Below are 19,221 nucleotides of genomic sequence, written 5' to 3'. Positions count from 1 at the left end.
TGACTTGCTTGCTTCTCAAATTGCATGTTTCTTTCCTAGCCTGAAATACTTCAAAGACATAAGTCACCAACTTCAGTAGGGGCATCTTCACTGGTTAGCTTTACAGAACAACTTGCAGCTTGATGTGCGAAAGTTACGTGTTCAGTGCAATATAACCAGCTTCTGCCGCACAGCAGTACTGCGAAGCTGGTATGTTACGCCAAAGGGCAGTAATACCAGCTATACAGATACAGACATCTTTACATTTTGATCAAGATACCAATCAAGTTTCATGTAGATAGCTACCTGCTTTTTACCTATTAAGGTAAACAGATTGGTAGTGCCTAACACCTGTCACTTAAGATCAATATAACACCCAAGCCTGATGCCAGTTCAAAGGCACAACAAACACCTGTGATGTACAAACAAGGGATCACGCCTTTCTGTTCTAGTAACACTGCAAATCCCACTGCAGACTACATGCTCAAAGACAGGTCATAACAAGAAGTCTTCCTGTACATCGGTTATGGGTTATGGGTTAGGCAGCAGGGAGATGGTTAGATACCCATATATGGATATCAGGGATTTTCTAACAGTAACAGGGCAGTTACAAGTATCAAAATCAACCTTATACAAATATTGGTTTGGCACATATTGATATTACATTTCTGTTTTAAATCAAGCGGTGACATGTTTTCTCATTTTCTGCTTACAACTCAACAGAAACTTAATATAACCTGTGTTTGTGCTTATATTTTTGTCTAAACAATACTTCACCTACATTTCTTAAACACACATCGAACGAGCCAGTGGATAGGTAGCACCTACTGGAGTGATGTTTATGCTAATTGAGGCACCCCTTGTTTGTGTAATGGTTCCGTACAGCAGCCAGAAATTGATGGACGACAACTAGTTCAGACTGGCCTGTAGCCAGCGTGGTGGGAGAGATTTCTTCCCTCTCAGAGAGAATCAACACTTGTGGGAGAGATGAGAAAGGAGCTGATCACGCAACCCTTCCCCTGACCTACCAGTGAAAGTGTAGGGTTACCCTTGTGGAGGAAATAGGGCCTTGACTGGGATAACATCAACAACACCTAGAACTAGGTCTGTGTGCAGGTACACTGTAGAGAACCTGTAAAATTGTTCAGCTACAGGTCGAAACCTGAACTTCACCATGTCTCAAAGATGACACTTGTATAATTAAAAGTTAGGGATGATGATACTATTTCTTTGAGACTAAAACATGAAAATCCCCATGCAAAGAAAATAATAAACAAAACCTTTGAGAAATCGCTTCCATTTATTCGTGTAACGCCTCAAATTTCATCTGGCAATAATTCTGACCCACCACTCTTACATAGGCTAAGATTAACCTTCAACCTACTAAGGTAGCCATTTGGCACCAACTTTGTAATGGACATGAGGTTAGTCAGCAGGGAGAAGGTTAAGAGAAAGTAAATATACATGTACCAAGAACCAACAATTCTAAATTTTTGCTTTTGTTGTTTTCCTACTTCACTCCTGCTGAATGAAGTGAGAAGCCCTGTGAGAAGGTGGTGCTTAGGTTGTAATGAGATCTGACCACATCACAAGTACCCACAAACAACCCTGTAAACCACTGCCTCTTCACACCACCATGTTTCACATTTATGGACCTCCACTGTTGTCAATAAAGACAGGACCCGTCAAATACATGAACAACATGGAGATAATTTACACCTGCATGACAACAAGCAAAGTAATCATGATCGTTTAAGTCCTAACAACTTCATAACAGCTGTTGTCAATGGATTTGAGGACTACAAAGCCAATACACACTCATGTTGTTCACAATACACTCAAAATCAATCAGAGACTTAAAATGGTCTTCAGTAAACTCTGAGAATGAAATCAATTCAATACCACTGTCCTGACATTAGACAAGTAGTATGTAAGTGACATATGTAAGTTATAATGTAACAATAGCTTGCCAAAATTTATCTTCATATGTAGTATAAAGCACTGTCTTATGTTCTAACACAGTAAAACAATTCCTTGATCAGATGTATTTTTATTGTAGAACCAAATGATAACTGAATAATTTTGAATGGCTCAGTGGATAACATTGCACAAGTTCCACACAAATATTTTCATCTATCTAAACTTCTCAAGTATGACATGTCATGCCCTACATTCCCAAAAGCTAGAAACAACACCTATATGTAGAGACAACCAGTGGAGGTCCTACTAAAGAACAAGGGGATCTGGTTTAGGCTACAAAACACCCAGAGTAATGGGGGAACGATTTCTGTGTCAGGTATCATGTGTCTGTCATGTCTGTCTGACAAATTCACAACCATCAATAAACACTGTAACCCTACTCCAGCCCTGAACTCCAAGTGCCCCCCTCCCACAAACAATCTGGCACTATTGCTTCCTATTGGAAATAGGGATGAACCATTAATTGTTATGTTGGAGGCTAACCAAAGGTCTTAAACCACAAATATACAAGCACAAACCCCCTGATGAATATTTGTGGTTCCTCCTTTATACTACCAATAAAATATCTGACTAGTAACAAAGAAAGGCAGCTAGGCCCACATCTTTTAGTGTCAAATTAGAGATATTCTAGCCTTTCAACAGTTGCAGAAGCCTAAAAATAAATACAAGGACCATGGACTGTGGAAAGAGGCTAAAGAAGTTACCATTTATATCAACTACTAATAAGAAAGCATTTAGATGGGTAACAGCTGCCTGTAGAATTTCTCCTATTTTGGTCCAACCCCCTATTGTGAAAATCTGTATGGTTCATTCCAAGTTCACATGAATACATTATCTATGATCAACCAGCAGCACAAGTGAGTAAAACAATCCATATCCACATTTCATTTACTTCAAACAAGTCATCATTGACTCCAAATCTCTCGTCTCATTTTCCTGATTGATGTTTAAATGGTGTACTAGTAACAACATATTTTGAACAGCTCTCTCAGTCAGTGTAATAATCTTTCAACATGTCACAAATCTGTTCACTGAGGGTCAAAGGTTGCCATCCCATAATGACCCCATGACAGCTGGCAGGTGGTCTATTCATAAACACCAGTCCTTCTTCAAACACAAACACAACTCCCATCTGTCTTTAGTCTCACAGGAAGACACACATCTTACAACAGTTTCCTCCTCATTATAAAGGACATTGTTAGTTCAAACAACAAGCTTTCAAATGCTTTCTTCTGTCAGCGCCATTGCCTGGGAGGAAGTTTTCCTGATTAAAATTTCTGCTGCAATCCTCTCTTGTGATCTGATCTGGTACGGTTTGAACCCTGACCTGAACCTTGACCTTTAGCTTGCTGGGGCAATTCTACTGTTTCAATTAATCACAGATAGTGAAGTATCTCCAAGGTTAAGTAGTTAGTAACTATTTAATCTGAAATGGTGCTGAACATTTTTACAACAGAGACTTCTCAAGCATAAACTTCATAAACATCCTGTTAATGTTTAACTACATGAAAAGGAAGCCTCTCAGGAAATACATGTTTACGAGCCACTTCTATTCCAACATATATCTATAATAACATAGCAGATCACCTATCCCTTTTTGTCGCAAAGAATAGTCTAAAGTCAAAGGCATGTTCCTCATGTTTAACGATCGGCGACCCTGATAAGCCGGTACCTGTAACAATACCTGCCAACAGGTGTGGGCTTTGTGCAAGGTGTCGTGCCCCAAGGCGGGGCCAGGTGAGAACAGGCCAGGTGTACAAGTCGGAGTAGATAACTGTGCCAGCATGCCTTCTGCACTGTCTGTCTGCACAGTAGACTACTGCAGACAGGACTGATAAGCAATCCTTTGTTCTCACTGCAAAATATGTCATCCACAATACAACTAGATCTATAACAATTTTTGAAGGATATGCAAGTTATGATTCAAGGGTGACTAGGGGCCATACTCACATGAATCGATGTCAAGGCCAGTTAATAAACACACAATCTTGAGCAACAGGTTGGCTATTAAAACCCACAAGCACATCCAGCAAAGTGTACAGGAACTTTTGGATAGCCACTCTAAGTCACGCTTCTTTTCCGGATGGTAGATGTCTTGGAACGTCGTGCCAGACTCCTTGTCACCAGGGCCAGACAGACAGATGGCACTGACACATCACCGCAAACTGGTTCATCAATAACCCGCACACAGGAGTTTCCACAAACAAACCATTTCCACCACATCTCAGACTAACATGTTTGGGTCATAGTCATACATCAACCGCAGGATAAGCCATACCTGAAAATCATACTGGTATCACAGGAGACATACCAAACAACATGTCGGCTTTGAAGTTAACTAACAGACATACCAGTAATAATTCAAAGCTCACAACAACAGATCTAAAACATGAACAAAGAAAAATACATAATATCAGATGTGTAAACACATAACAAACAATATGTAGCTTGTACTGCTGAGTATCTGTTACACATAACTAGTCTATCTTTGAACAGGCTCATAAAAATACCAGGATATTGTAACATCTGTAGCATGATTTTATCTATCCAATGTTTCCGAAAATGTCTCCAATGATAGGCTAATAAGACACAAGCACAAGTGACAGAAATGGAGACCAGTCCAGACTACTTGAATATTCGTGGTTTATCATGTCAATGAATGTTAGAATCTTAGACATCCAGCAAATGATATTCAACGACTGTTTGCAAAATCTGTCCAGTTGCTTGAGTACCTGTTATCTTGTGTATCAACAACAATGATCTCTGATATTCGTAACAATTATATGAGAGGGAAGGGTACTATTTTGGTTTGACAGGTTGCAGAGGAATCTCCACAGGTAAAGAGCTTATTCTGAGAAGCAGTACTTAACCTGGCCTGGTACAGAATATAGGTCACTCACTGAACCAACCAAAATAATCCATTTTGTCATCTCAGCTGCTGTTGTTGAACAATTGTATACACATGCTCAGTTTATCGGCAATGTTTTAAACAGAAATTTCATCAGGTGAAATGCTATAAAACTACAAGAGATCAGATTTGTTACAATCATAACTTTATGTTTCAGACAGAACCTGCAATTTGCAAACTATAAGCTCTGATGACTTCTTTAACTTCAACTTTTGATAGTCTTAGTTCTAAAACCAAGCAATTCTAACAGCTATGAAAAGACTAACAAATTGATACACTACATCGCTACAATGGTATTCTGCACAGAGTAATATATACCTCAGAACATTGCTGATAATACAGTGCAAACAAGATGTGATTATTGCTTATGCCAAGGTTGCAGAGGCATGATGAAATGTGTAATAAGAAGGAAGGGTCACCATCAAATAGGTGTTTAAGTCATATACTGATATAGGTGGCCTTAACCATCAATTTATGGCTATGTTCACAGATCAGTTGGCATACATAAAGCGCTATTTTGAGTGAACTACTTTAACATTCAAGCCAAGTTTTGTAACCCAAAAAATTAATAGCAGATGAGCCAACCAATCTTCTTTTACCATCCCTTGGAAATCAGTTACTTTGTTAACTGAAAGGACCACCCTAAAGATTAATATAAATAAATAAATAAACAACTATGATTTTCCATGTAAAATCAAATTGCAACAAGTTTTATAGTTTCTTCAGGTATCATTTCTTATTACCACCTACATCATGTAGCATTTGTTAGAACTAGCAGCTTTGTAAATTGAACTAAAATGGTATATATCATAATAACCTATTAGATCTACAATCTATAGTGAGAACATTTACTTAAGAAATAAAAACTCTTATGTTTTTATAACACAGCATAACTAACAAGACTGGTATGTTGGTGAAGTCAGTTGGTATTGTAAACCACAAAAAGGTCATTACATGGCTAAGAGCAAACCTGTACCCCTTTCCTGTGGTCCCCACTGACCAGATAGTGGTGCTATGCAAGGCATTTCCTCTTTGGCTGGCCTGACACCCACTCAGACCTGCCGTCAAACCAGGAGTCAGCTTACATTTGACTTGGGTTTACAAAGGTCTGTAAAGTGTCTAAGATCTACAGCACAGGTGCTGTGGACCTTAGGATTGTCCTGGGCGTCCCCAAACCTAACCTGTAGCTTTCCCATGGGCTATCATTAGTACATGACAAGAGTTGTCTGCTCTGCTAAGTATGTTAACTTTCACTGGGAGAAAATATCTCTTCTGTTGGGCCGTCATCACGTAACACTTCTCTTGCATACCTCTGTGAGAATAACAGTTTCTTCTCCAGTTTTTCTGTTACACATTTGACTTAAATTAAAATCCCTCCAATTTCAAGATTCAGGGTTCCGAGATGGGGTTTTGTGCACATGAAAAATTTCAGCGTGAAAATTTGCACAAAATTCATCATATTTTTGGATGCAACTTTTGATTCTGATGATTTTATAAAATATAATACATCAAAGGGCAGGCTATTTCTTTTGTAACATTATCAACACATTTAGTAATGCAATGTTATGGATACACATTTTCTACCACTTTTATCTTCAACCTTTAACAAAGCACTCTTTCATGTGAAACACTTCAATGTTATTTGCACCTAACTATTGGAGTCATCTAACCCCATAAGTTGCAGGAATGAAAACATGTTTTTGACCCAGTTGACGACCAGCTCAACACTTGAATGCTTGGCAACTGTTCAACTGCAACTGCATCCTTGACCTCTGACCTCCCCAGCACAAGAGAAAGGTAATGTTGGCTTTAGCCATATGTTTGCATCTAAAGTAGGGACACTGACAAAGGCCTGAAGACAGTAGGTGTAATAGAATTAATTTCATCAAAGGTTGTTAACTGAATTTGTAGAATTTGACGTACATCTTAGATCTGTAAACAGCTAGATGATTAAAATGTGTTGATAAACATGGACCCAGAAATAGACATGTTGCTACACAGGTTAGTTTTTCCACACCTATTATATGCTTACTCAATATTTGGAAAAAAAGCCATCCATGATATAGACTACTTCATGCCCTAGTTTGGCCTATGCCTTTATGCCACAATCATCATCAACAAAGTAGTTCCATTTCATACTTCAGCTATACTGCTCTCTTTGGGTCACTAAAAACCAAAACATAAAAGCAAACAATTCTTCAGGTACACATTCACTCAGATTTTCACGTTGTGCTTGAACTTCAAATCCACCCCATCAGAAAACCTACAGGCTACTCTGAGCCCAAAGAGAGCCAGAAATGGTTTCACCAGGTATAGATGGCTCAGGTGAACACTCTGGATACCTAACCTGGCATGACCAGTGGAGACTTGTCACATTAGTAACCCAAAGTGGGTTAAGGCAAGGGCTCAGGGCAGGAGAAAACTATCTCTTCAAAACCAACAAGTCTCCCTATCCTCCCCGCTCCAAGAGTCTTATCACTGCTTGGGCAATCTCCCCCTAGTCAAGACATCAATATAACAGTTGCACACAAATTAGGTGAGAATCCTCTGTGCAGGTTAGGTCCCTACTGATTACCCGAGCTTTCTTTGAGCTCACTTTGCAGCAGCCCTCAAAGCAAGTACAACAGCAAAGAGGTCTTAGGAGTGATCGAAGTCTTAGCAACAAAAAGGGGGAAGGCACTCGTGTCGAGCCCCGTTGTATGGGGGAGATAAGCCGCTCTAGCTAAATGGACCCTGTCCCCTTAGAATGTTGTTGGAGTTATAACAGTTACGAAAGAGCATTTCTTCAAAGAACTGGATGTAAGGAGCTGAACTGGGACATCACACTGGCCGAAGACGATAAATCTGCCTATCATAAACTGCTATCACAACACACACACACCTGTCTCAAGAAGTGGTACAGGTGTTGTGTTTCATGGCAGACTGGGCGTGACCCACATCTTAAGTTCCTTTGTGCAAACCGAAGGTGAGATCGATTGTAAACAGACACCCATCTTTCTTCTACCAGGTCTGATCACTTCTCCCAGACATGTTATTCCAAGCCGGTTTGTTATCATCAATAACAAAAACCTTCCCTTCTACACTTTATGGCAGAAATTGTCACAAGAAGCATTAGGTTTTAAGGCTGCCAGTTCTACCTGTCTTGTTAATAAGAATAAGGACGGCAATACAGTAGCCTTAATAAGGGTAAGTAGGTTTTAAATGTATAATTTATGATTACTTCCTTGCGTGTGCGGCTTTTACAAGCTTTGAATGTAGGTCAGGGTGGTGTAAAATGCTTGGTTGCTTCTCGGTTATTTGCTCAAGCGCAGCTCACAACAGCAAGGTGTGGGTACCCACCTGCCACTGGGAAAATGTTGTGACCATAACATTTATGGCAAGCGGACCTGTGAGAGGCCATGTGCTCATGTATGTGGTTACGGCATTGGTGACGACCAAGGCAACTCCAAAGCCAGCTTTTCACCATAGCTAAGGTAATGGCACTTCCTTCAATACATACTCAAGGGAGCTTATTTAACACCTAGACAGGTATATCATAATTTACACCCTCAATATATTATGACTTAACAGTCTAAATTAACTCACAAGTGGCAGGCCAATAAACTGAAACATGTTATACATTATCAACATTAAACTGCAGTTGTTATGGCCGACTGGTGTTATTTGCTTTTTACTTGTCTTGGAATCACTCATGATATGTTTATACCTCTCTCCATATGTGATAAATCAATTCATATGGAAAAGTAAGGAATCTTTACAGTGCAGTGAAGTGTATAAGTAACAAGTCTACCAGACACATTCCAAGCATACTCTAGGCAGCAATGACATGAGAAGTTATGTCTAAAGCTTTCCCGATGGCTCCTAGTCTCACATACGTTACGATAAAAGGCTATAGTTACACTATATGAATGTATTAATCAACATGCCCATGTAATATTTGAAATCATGGCACAAATTGTTTTAATTCACAGAGTACCACTGCTACCACCATGGAATCATAATGGTAGTATTGTTACCTTAATTATCATGTAAGCTTCCCAATGGGGCGAAATTAACTTCTGTCATTTGCATTAAATTTTCGCGGAATGCCATTTTGGTACCCCAGGAATTTGTGGTTCAGACATTTCCTCTTCAGAAGGCAAATCGGAATAAAAGCCACAACTATCAATCAATCAATCAATCAAAGCTTTGACAAACAGGTTGTAAATCCAGGTAACTCAGAGGGCAACAGTCTTAATCTAGTTAAAAACAAATCCCCTTTGATTAGACTGCACCGAAACTAACCTAACCATTTCATTAACAAGCGAAGATCCCAATATTACCCTATAGATTTGGCTTACTACAAAATCGACATCCTGTCAAAAGCTAGGTAGCCTGAGTGCCATCGTAGTTAGTTTATCAGGGCTCCCATACTCTCACTAGGATAACACTCAGCGTAAAAGCTTGGTAGAAAATATTGACAAATTGTCAGAACTACTGGCAAGCATATAGATATAGGCATGCCTCCAGAGTTTCAAACTTTCAAGATTCCATTGCTTTTGGTTTAATTTGCATGATTTAAACAGCATTATCATTGTCATACAGCAAGATTTTTGTTACATACTACAGTCTCCAATGCTGAACCTTATTTATCTAGAAAGATCTTCTATCTCCGCAGGGTCTATGCTAACAGTCACAGCGTTGCCAGGAGTAGGACAGAATGTGACACGAACAGCTTGCTTTCTTCTCAACATCGAACAAAGCCAAAGACACCTGCCAAGAACATATGTGGTCTCAACTCTACCCAGTGCAACTTGCCCCCAACCTTCCGCTACCAGATGTAAAATACATCACAGTGACAGAACAGACAATCAACGCTTTTAGAAACTTCACATGGGCAATAGTCAGGACAAGTTATTCAATTCCAGAAGTAAAAATAATAAACGCCAAGGTAACAATATGACAGAATGATAAACTACACCCCTTCCATGACAGAAATGGTGGACACCAGCCAAATTAAGCACTGGAGACTCCACTATCTGTGTTCTAATATAAGCTGTCTAGACAAGCTTGACACCTGACAGGGAATATCAACCCTTCAAATCTCATTTCAGAAATGACCTAAAGAGCCAAAACTGTTGCCCTTTTGACAGTACTTGGTCTTTTTGTTTACTTTCTTTTGAAACCATGTTTCCTGCCACAAAAAATACTGCTAATCATTCAGCATCAGAGTCACTGACAACTCACAATAGTGACAGTAATTCCTCTCAGGTTCTGAGATTTGCTGGGAAGCTTTCTAAAGGCCGAAATCTAGATATCCGAGTAATGAAAAATACCACAATACCTTACAGTAGGTTTCGGCAAAAAATCTTCCAAGAGGTAATACTGTACAGTAAATATTTCACCATACACTTTTCAGCATTTTTGCCAACATTTTCAGCATATGCACAAAGGAGAAAGGACTCACTAAAGCTGTGTACTTACCATTTGTCGTTCTCATCAGTGCCTTGAATGTACGGCCGCACGAACCACCTCCCCAACCGTACAAAGTCCGCAGACAGCAAGTATCTGAATAAAAGAGAGGGAAAAACAACAACACCCCGCCATCAGACTAAGCGAACAACACACAATAGATAAACATGACCCGCGACGCGACCTTTCGTGTGCCGTGCAATGGTGTCATTTGTGAAACAGGTAAAACACCCTCCAATGGAACTACAGGTATTGTTTACTGCCACTTGGGGGTTTCCAGGAAGGAGTCATTCGCTACATTTAGCTGTGAAAAAAACACCATATGGGACCCCTTCTTTTCCTCGCGTTCAAGGAAGTCATGGCCTTCGGACAATTTTCCAACCTACTTCTCTTCCTGTCTTACTCTCGAGGGCACTGGGTTATTTTTGTGTCCCAGATAGAACAGTTACCACATATACAGGGGGAACATGTCTAATCTGTTGGTTTGCCTGGGGCCACATTGTCAAAATTTGTCAGGTCTCTGTGGAATTTCTTCACCTGCATAAACGATATCTATAGCCTGGAGCTGACTAAACTACAACCTGGGGAAAACACATCAATACATTAATGTTCTCTCAGTGACAGTTATGTATTACCCTGCAGAGTAGAAATTACAATAACATGGTATATCAGCCCAAATAATCACTTATCTGTACCAGATCAGACAGGGAGGATATTCACTCTGCCAATATTATGTATTCATAATTAGTTCATAGTTTTGATTTGCGGTTGGCAACTGGTTAAAATTAACAGAAATATCTCCTCTTGTAGCTCTTATAGCTTCATTCTTAATCTATTGTCTTTGTTTGGTGGGGCTTTAGTCTTAGTTTAAAAACAATATATAATTATATACACATGCTTTCCTTACATGTATAATTTGTTAATTGATGTGTCACATATGGATAAACAAAACAAATCTGAGCATCAACCCATGCCGATATTTCTAATGCTTTCTGGTGTAAGTAACCCACATGTATAATCCCATGCAACAGTAACCGTTTGACAAATAATTTACAACAGAAACCACAATAGATCTAGTAGACAGTTACAACTCTTTTGCTGCTTATAAATACCACACTATGATTAAACACTAACACTTGGTTTTGGCAGAAGACTTTCTAAAGGGGCAGGAAGGGCTTGACAGACTTCAGGATGTTTGGATTAGATATTTAGAGGCAGTTAATAGAGCACTCAACAACAGTTCAGCTTTGAAATATAGGTCAACTAGGAATTGTCTGTGTGAAACTATTTGCCGGAGGATATTATGTTTCCATGTGATTTTCATTCCAAATACCCAATAATTTCAACATGATTTCTGGGAGGTGACAATCAATTTCAAATGTACATATAATTACCAAAATCACAGCATAGCTGTTTTGTATACATTATTATATATTTATACATATTTGGATATTTCCTGATCAAAAATTTGGTAGGATATCTTTAAACACAGGGCTGTCAATCCAAGTCTTCTGTATTCATAAAATTGTCTGTATAGTAATTTTATGCATGAGATCTAAAATTTATAGAGGGCTTCCTTCAAATATTGTGATATTTTGAAGACATTTCTGCAAGGGAAGACATCTAACGAAGACAAAAACCCACGACGCCACTTGAGCGCAGCAATGGGTGCTGACAAAATAAACGCTGGCGATGACATTTTCCGCATCGGCAGGTGGGGCGTTAGTCCGGACGTACTATCGTAATGATGAATCGTATCACGGCACCATCATACAGCATTAAGGGATAAATAATTCAGAGTGCGTTGTGATGATATGCACGCGGTGCTCAGTCGAAGATTACCTCTCAACAGCTTTGACTTCTAATTAAGCCCAAATTTGACCTCAACAAAGCCATGAACATTGGTCAACAGTACTACAAGAACCATGTGTACCTAAAAATTACACACAATTTTTCGTTATCCATAAAATTTCAATATTCAACTATTCCATGCAAAGTCATTTCTTTCCTTCCCAAATCAAAACAATCTTTGAAATATATCCTACCTAAGCCTATATTGTTGGTCTGTAATTGTTCGGGCGATCTTTGGCAAGGGTTGCTAATATAGGCAGCATGAAGTGGTGTACATATGGTCCTCCCTAATACCATTAGGTATTTTTACTCATGCAAAAATTTGTGAGTAATTGAATTTCAATTTAATCTGGTGGCACATTCTGTCACTTACTGTATGTTATTTCCTGCTCTGAAACATGCCACATGAAAAATCACCAATGATACACTTAGCAGCCTGGCTAAGCTACCACATAAATAGTTTGTGTGTACAGAATTGAATTGATTCCACTCGATAAATAATTTCTTATCACATCGGGATGCCTGCAAATGGCTTGAAATGACAACTGCCGACATGCTGGTTTCAAGTGTTAACACACATACCCTCTGCTTATCAAATTGGATTTGCTTTATCAAATTGTCACCAAAACAAGCAGTACATGCCATATTTCGTAACATTATTTCTTTATAGATGAATGCATGCAAAACATTAAGCATCGAACCACCCCAATTTATACAACCTTAAAATCTGTTTCTGTTAACTCACTGTAATTTGCATGCCACATCACCATATGGCACAATCCCAGAAGTAATTTTTTTTTTCAAACAACATCAGGTTTTCAAATTAAACATGACCTGGGGCCATTTAGTTACTTCTGAAAATAAAACATTCAAACACTTCAATGCCAATATAAAATACAGTATTCAAAACAATGACATAATGAAACTGGCAAGCAAGACGTCAGCCTTAATTATATAATATAACATTTGGGACATGTAATTAACACAAACACTTCATGTAATATGAAGCTCAATACCAGCCCAAATATACAATATTTGTATTCATATTCATAACAAACTTTGTACAATTCTACTAGTCGCTGTTCTTAAAATTTTTTCCATACCTTATATAACACTGGCGACAGTAGCATTACATGAAATATGTCAGCAATCGACAGGACTCTAAGGTCAACTGATTAGGTCTCGAGAAGAACTTGAAGGTGATTTCCTTACCTCTCCAAGAGATTGTGCAAGGCTTTGAAGAGTAAGGTCCGACACTCGTAGGATAACTCCTTCTCCCAGGACCCCTGTTCCACATCTGAAGGGTTTGGAGGGAGAAGACAGCATGGGTTAAAAACCAGACAAACTCAACCACTTGTGCTAGATATAAACAGTGGAGTGACGAAGATGAATAAACAATGGCTGGATGTAACCAGGGAGAAACCACTGGCAATCCGAATGATTGTTGCTAGCTGCGTAACATAAGCCAAATGCATTACATCCATAATACCTTTCCAAATCACTTTTCAAAACATAGCTGCAGGTAGCCAAATTTCTGTCAAGCCCCGCCGGCTAAAGAAAGATAAATTCCCTAAATTTCCACCAAATCCTTTGATATGTGAAGGAGACGGAATGACTTGCAGGCTGGGAATTTGTAGGCAGAAGTGGCCAGGACAGAACTGGCATGACAGATTTTATAAATGGGTGCATTTGGGGGTACTTTCGGTACAATGGAAAGACCACAACATGGGGCATTATTAAACACAGGCGTTAAAGCTTCCTAAAGAGGTTATCAAAAGAAAATAACTACACAAGACGTTAATCAATCAAAACACACATGTAGATGTCCTGGTAGTTTATAATGTAAAAGATCACTTTATATAAATCATATAAAATCAGGTTAGGGCCATACTACAATGGTTGACCTGCAACATGCAAATTGCTGCCAACAGACCACATCCATTCAGCCAATTCCTCGCCCCAGGCATAATCGTCAATTAATGATAGACGCATGCTCCGAAAGAAAATGTTGTTCCAGATTTGATACCAATTTTTCCCTGGGAGATTCCATATATATTACCTCCTTAGTGTGCTATTGCGGGGTTTGAAATACTCTCGAGAAAAATATTGAGATTGGAGAAAAAATTTCAGCAACTTCGAAATCATTTGGTAAGCTAAACACATGTCTAACTGGTATTATGACTCACAAATAATTGTAATAAACAGAAAAAAGGATTTCAAGTTCTGTGTTATTACTGTTGAGAGGCACCCCTCAAGCCATTCTCAGATGCCAGGAGTGAAACCTACACCTGGGCTGTCAATTGCGTGCTATTATTTGCTTAACAGATGGGAGGGATAAAGCCTGAAAGGATGTCGCCACCCATGTCTGTGTTTCACCTGAATCTGACCATTTCACACGTTACTAATATGCCACAGGATTTTAACTGGCCCCTCTAGGCTTGCATGTTGATATTATTTGGCACATCTCGGCCGCCTCGCTGCTCGATTGTGACCTAAAAGCGTTCAAATGTTGCCCTTTTGGTAGCACCAGGCCCCCCTACTGATTACACAAACGTGCGATCAAGCATGGACGAGGATCTACACGGCCTACACCAGAAAATCTGCTCTAGCATGCCCGCGGATTCATTAATCTTGCATTGCAGGGGAAATATTTTCGCAGTGGAGGTTTCCTGCTAGAGCTAGGACTATGTGAAGTTGTTTGCCGTAACGTGACGATGTGACAGAGGAAAGCGGAGCGTAACGACTAACATGTATGGAAGGTTGATACATTGAAGGGGCCCCTGGGGGGTGACGTACCTTTCAGCTCGGGGTGTAACACGTCCGTTAAGTCGGGATCGTCCCCGTACCAGAATATCCACAGCTCCCGCTCTTGTTTCGGGGTAGGGGTCGATGGTTCGCCCTGGAAGCTGTCTCCCGGGAACTTCGGGGCGGTGCTGGGGCTGAGACGGCGCCACACGCAGAAGACGTCGGCGGCGAGACACTTGGCGAAGGAGGAGAGGATGGGGTCCTCCAGGGGCCCCACACCCGCAGGGCACGGGGCGCGTAGCCTACGCCATTTGATACCTGTCAGGTCAGTCTGGTGGAAAAGACACAAAATCGGCATTTTCCGATCATCAGTGAGCAAGAACCACACGGCGAGTGAAAATATTTGTGAAATGAAACAGTTTTGCGCCCTCCCCACCGCCGGTTATTTGGGCCTCCCAAGGCCACTGCAAAGAGAAAGAGTCGATAAACCCTGACCCGGGTCTTTTACGTCGCCCCTCTTAGGCACCAAAAGCGATGTGTAGCCCGCCAAGGGTGAGATACAAGCCACCCAGAGCTTTCCCCACAAATTATGGGAGAGAAGGTGCTATTTACCCAAACTATGGACGAGGTCGCAAGCAAAAAAATCGATGTGCCACACAAATAACTTCTCTCACTTACCAGAGCAAACACATTTGAATGGCAATCCTCCAGACTACAACCGTTCGGCACGGAGTTTGTAGCGCTCATGTTCCGCACATGGCTACACCCTACTCCAACGGGTATTCCGAGGGCCTGCGGCGCGAAATTTGGGCCTAAATCCGCACAATTTGGGCCCTAAATCCTGGTAAAAATGCTCACAAGCTTTCAACCTCCACAAAAACCTCAATAATGGCGACAAGATGAGGCGCTGCGCAGTCGGACGGCGCTGATTGGTCGCCAGACCGTCACGTGACCGGACATAATAATTTATTCACTCCCACCGCAGTCCTCATTCCGACCTGTATAGAAATGTCAAAACTCTAACATCATTCTAGAGACAGGCTTATCATTACTAAAACAAGGCTGCAAATATCAAACTGTTAGCTGGAATTTGTATAAAACCTTTTGAGCTTACAGAACAGAAAGTACAAGGACCTTGCAATTTGTCAAAAAGAATACAGGCTCAGTATTATGAATCACATGTTGCAGCTAACGTTATTGCAGAAAACAAAAATGAATAAAAATTTCGAACTTATAAAGATAAAGTTCTCAAGAAGACAGATTAAATGTATCAACGATATGGTGACTTTCTATCGTTTGAGCAATGTATTGGTCATCATATATAATGAGTTTGGACAAACCTTTGATTATGAAACATGTCTGCTCGTACATTTTGACCATTACAAAGAAACGAGAAGAAGTCGAGTCTATACAGACATGTATTAGTTTTAAAAGATCTTGTAGTAATTTGACAATGTATATAGATGTATCTGTTTACTATTATTTCATATGGGTACAATAAAGGTCTTTATTTATTTATTCATTCATTCATATTCCATTAATTAGTCGACAACAGCACTACATAAAGATACATTTTTATCCCAAATTTAATGTGGCTTAAACAATTAAGTTTAACCATCAAGACGCGGGGATTTTGCATTTACCCGTAGTGTAACGTTATCTAAAGAAGTCACGAATTTGTAGAGTATTCATAAGGAAGTCACGAATGTTTTTTATGGCAGCGAAGTTTCATCAGACGAATGTTTCATGAGGGTGAATCATTGAAAGTAGTGAACGGAAGTGTTCCTGATGCATGCTTTCCTCGCGGCGTCTGGAAGTAAGAGGGCGGGAGTGTATCAACATAAACCTTGGAGAAAGTCCAACATAAGTCTCCCTTTATGGACTTGGTGCACGAATCTCATCGTTAACTCAGGATTCTTAACTTCGTCACAAGGTAGGGAATCTGAGAGGGTCAAGGTCCAAGTTCATTGGTATGACGTCACGTTGTTGTTGCAGTTAGGTCACTCCATTCTCCACTGCCCCAGGTTAGATTAGCATGATAGAACGTTGTAAATTATGAAGTTGACTTATTATCTTTCAATTATTTTTCTCATACCTTGTTTAACTATTGGATTTAAGGAGTTCTTTTATCTACTTCCGCATGTTAAGCCCCTTCAGGCATGTAATAAAGACTTATCATCGATGTTGATGTTGTTGACGTTGTTTGTTGTTATGCGAACCAGGAAGATACACATGTATGGTTGACAGAAAATGAGACACGCAAAAGTGAAGTTGATAAAGTGGAACTGACATGTGTATAGTTTGGCGATTACACAATCCGGGGTAATCCGGGGGCACGGTGCACTTATTAAAAACGTCACGTTGTCTCTGTGGTGCGTTTTGCGTGGTTCTTCAGTTTCTGCCTTGACTTCTTGGAATAGACCCAAGTCAGTGACTACCAGATAGGAACTTCAAGGGTTCTCAGTGCACTGTAAATGCTTCCTCCTGTTTTTGTATGCACTGAAAGTTGTGAAGTGTGGAAATAAGGGACTTAAACACAAAGAACTTGTGGCGAGGTGAAGGCAAGTTATCCTGGCCGCCTAAATTTCCTTGGGACCAAACTAAGTTTGGTACTTGTAAGTTTCATAACGTTTCGTCATACGAATACATATATTGTCGTCATTAACAGTGCAATTAAAATGTTAAGTTATACACAAAAATGAAAAATCTACAGATACAGTGTTTTCTGTTCGGAAGGAGAAACTACTCTACTGAAAGGTTGAAAGTTTGCTCTAAAACCACACAACTCGTCAACAATACCATAAACTACCTTCAAAATTTTATCCAGTTTGTTGCGTAACTGTTCTTAGCGAATACCATAACTGTATAAGCCAGCTTTACAGAAACTTGTTGAAATCGCCTTTCTCTTCCTAGTCCTAGGGCATCCCCAAATTTTGTACAAGTCCATAGGATCTAATTAACACGGAAATCTGAGTAGCCATTGTTGTTAGCAACGATGCTGCTGTTATAGTGCCTTGTTTTCAGACTTTTTGTTTGTGGAGGAAAGCGCGCGATGACAGCAGCATCCAAGACTTATATCAGCAGGCAACGGTTTAAGGAATGGACCACTTTCATGAATTCGATAAAGACCTAACTGGTCATTTCTATACCTCTTATATCTTCAAACAGTGTGATCAGAAAATGTCTTACGTTTTTTAGTAGGCGGTAAGTATGTCTCCAACCCACAGGGGTTTCACTGCTAATGGGGTTATTCAACACATGAATCGAACATGTGTCTTTTGATTAGCGCCAATGACGTCTTTCCGATGTCGACAAGGAAACCGCAGATCAATTCATACTCAGTACCTCCGAGGCCTTTTTGTACATCTTAAATGTGATATTTTATTGGTGAGCACGAGAATAATACGAAGTGTTGTCATTTTGTAGTAAAATTGAATATGATAAGACGCGGTACACGTTATGCCTTATTGCATGCAATTACAAAAACAGATACGATTTTTTTTGTTAACCAATATTCTCTCCTTCTCAGTATGCATGTGTGTATGTTTGTGTGTGTGTGTGTGTGTGTGTGTGTGTGTGTGTGTGTATGTGTTGGTGTGTGTGTGTGCGTGCGCGCGCGCCCATCATAATAACTGTATGTAATTGTATGTGCATATATATCTACTTATTATACTTGTTTGAAGTGAATCAATCACGTATCAGCAAGACTTTTATGACAGTTTACGGCATCTTAGTCACATAGTTTCCCTTCTGGCCCCCTTGCAAACGTAATTACTGTAAATCCGCATTCGCAGCTGTGTTAACGTTCATCTGACGGCATCAGGATATTGATGCTGAATGGATGATATCAGGTAACACCAGCAAGGAAGGTTTGGCTGTTTTTCTCTCACTGGTAGTATGTTAGGTTTGACGTGTAATTGTTGAGTTCTTAAACAGACTGTACTCCTTGGAAAAGGATTTTGAAAGAAGAACGTCAAGATTGTCTAATAAAAAAAGGATGTGTTTTAAGAAAAATGTATGTTCCTACCTTTACAAGTGTTAAGCTGCTTATGAAACATAAACACCATAATTTCAGAGTTTATGTAACGATAAACCAAGAAGATACACATGCCACGCCCCCAGCCCTGTGTGTATGTATGTATGTGTACATCTTTCGAAAAGAGGTTGATTCAAAATAAAACGTTTCAGGCAAAGAAGAAGTAACATCGTTTAGCCGTTAAGTAATAGCAACTATCAAAGCAGCGTCGTCTGATGTGATTTAAGACAGCTTATCAAGTTAGCCACTGCTGCCAGTGTTGTTGCGACTC

At 39.8% G+C, this 19,221-nt stretch overlaps 1 protein-coding gene across 1 annotated transcript in view; it reads right to left on the bottom strand.

Annotated features, from left to right (window-relative positions):
* LOC136443301 (mediator of RNA polymerase II transcription subunit 13-like) overlaps window positions 1–15,833 on the bottom strand; it is a 52,421-nt gene extending 36,588 nt beyond the window's left edge. Inside the window, exons 1-4 of the mRNA XM_066440489.1 lie at window positions 15,593–15,833; window positions 14,966–15,245; window positions 13,382–13,466; window positions 10,331–10,414 (exon numbers count right to left, since the gene is read on the bottom strand). Of these exons, the coding sequence (XP_066296586.1) occupies window positions 10,331–10,414; window positions 13,382–13,466; window positions 14,966–15,245; window positions 15,593–15,661 (518 nt within the window). The 5' untranslated portion in view covers window positions 15,662–15,833. The remainder of the gene's footprint in view (window positions 1–10,330; window positions 10,415–13,381; window positions 13,467–14,965; window positions 15,246–15,592) is intronic.
* Window positions 15,834–19,221: the final 3,388 nt, after the last annotated feature.

Source organism: Branchiostoma lanceolatum, chromosome 1 (genome assembly GCF_035083965.1).
Source record: "Branchiostoma lanceolatum isolate klBraLanc5 chromosome 1, klBraLanc5.hap2, whole genome shotgun sequence".
NCBI classification, from domain to species: domain Eukaryota; kingdom Metazoa; phylum Chordata; class Leptocardii; order Amphioxiformes; family Branchiostomatidae; genus Branchiostoma; species Branchiostoma lanceolatum.
Note: the sequence above shows the minus strand (reverse complement) of the source record. Positions and strands in the feature narration are given on the sequence as shown.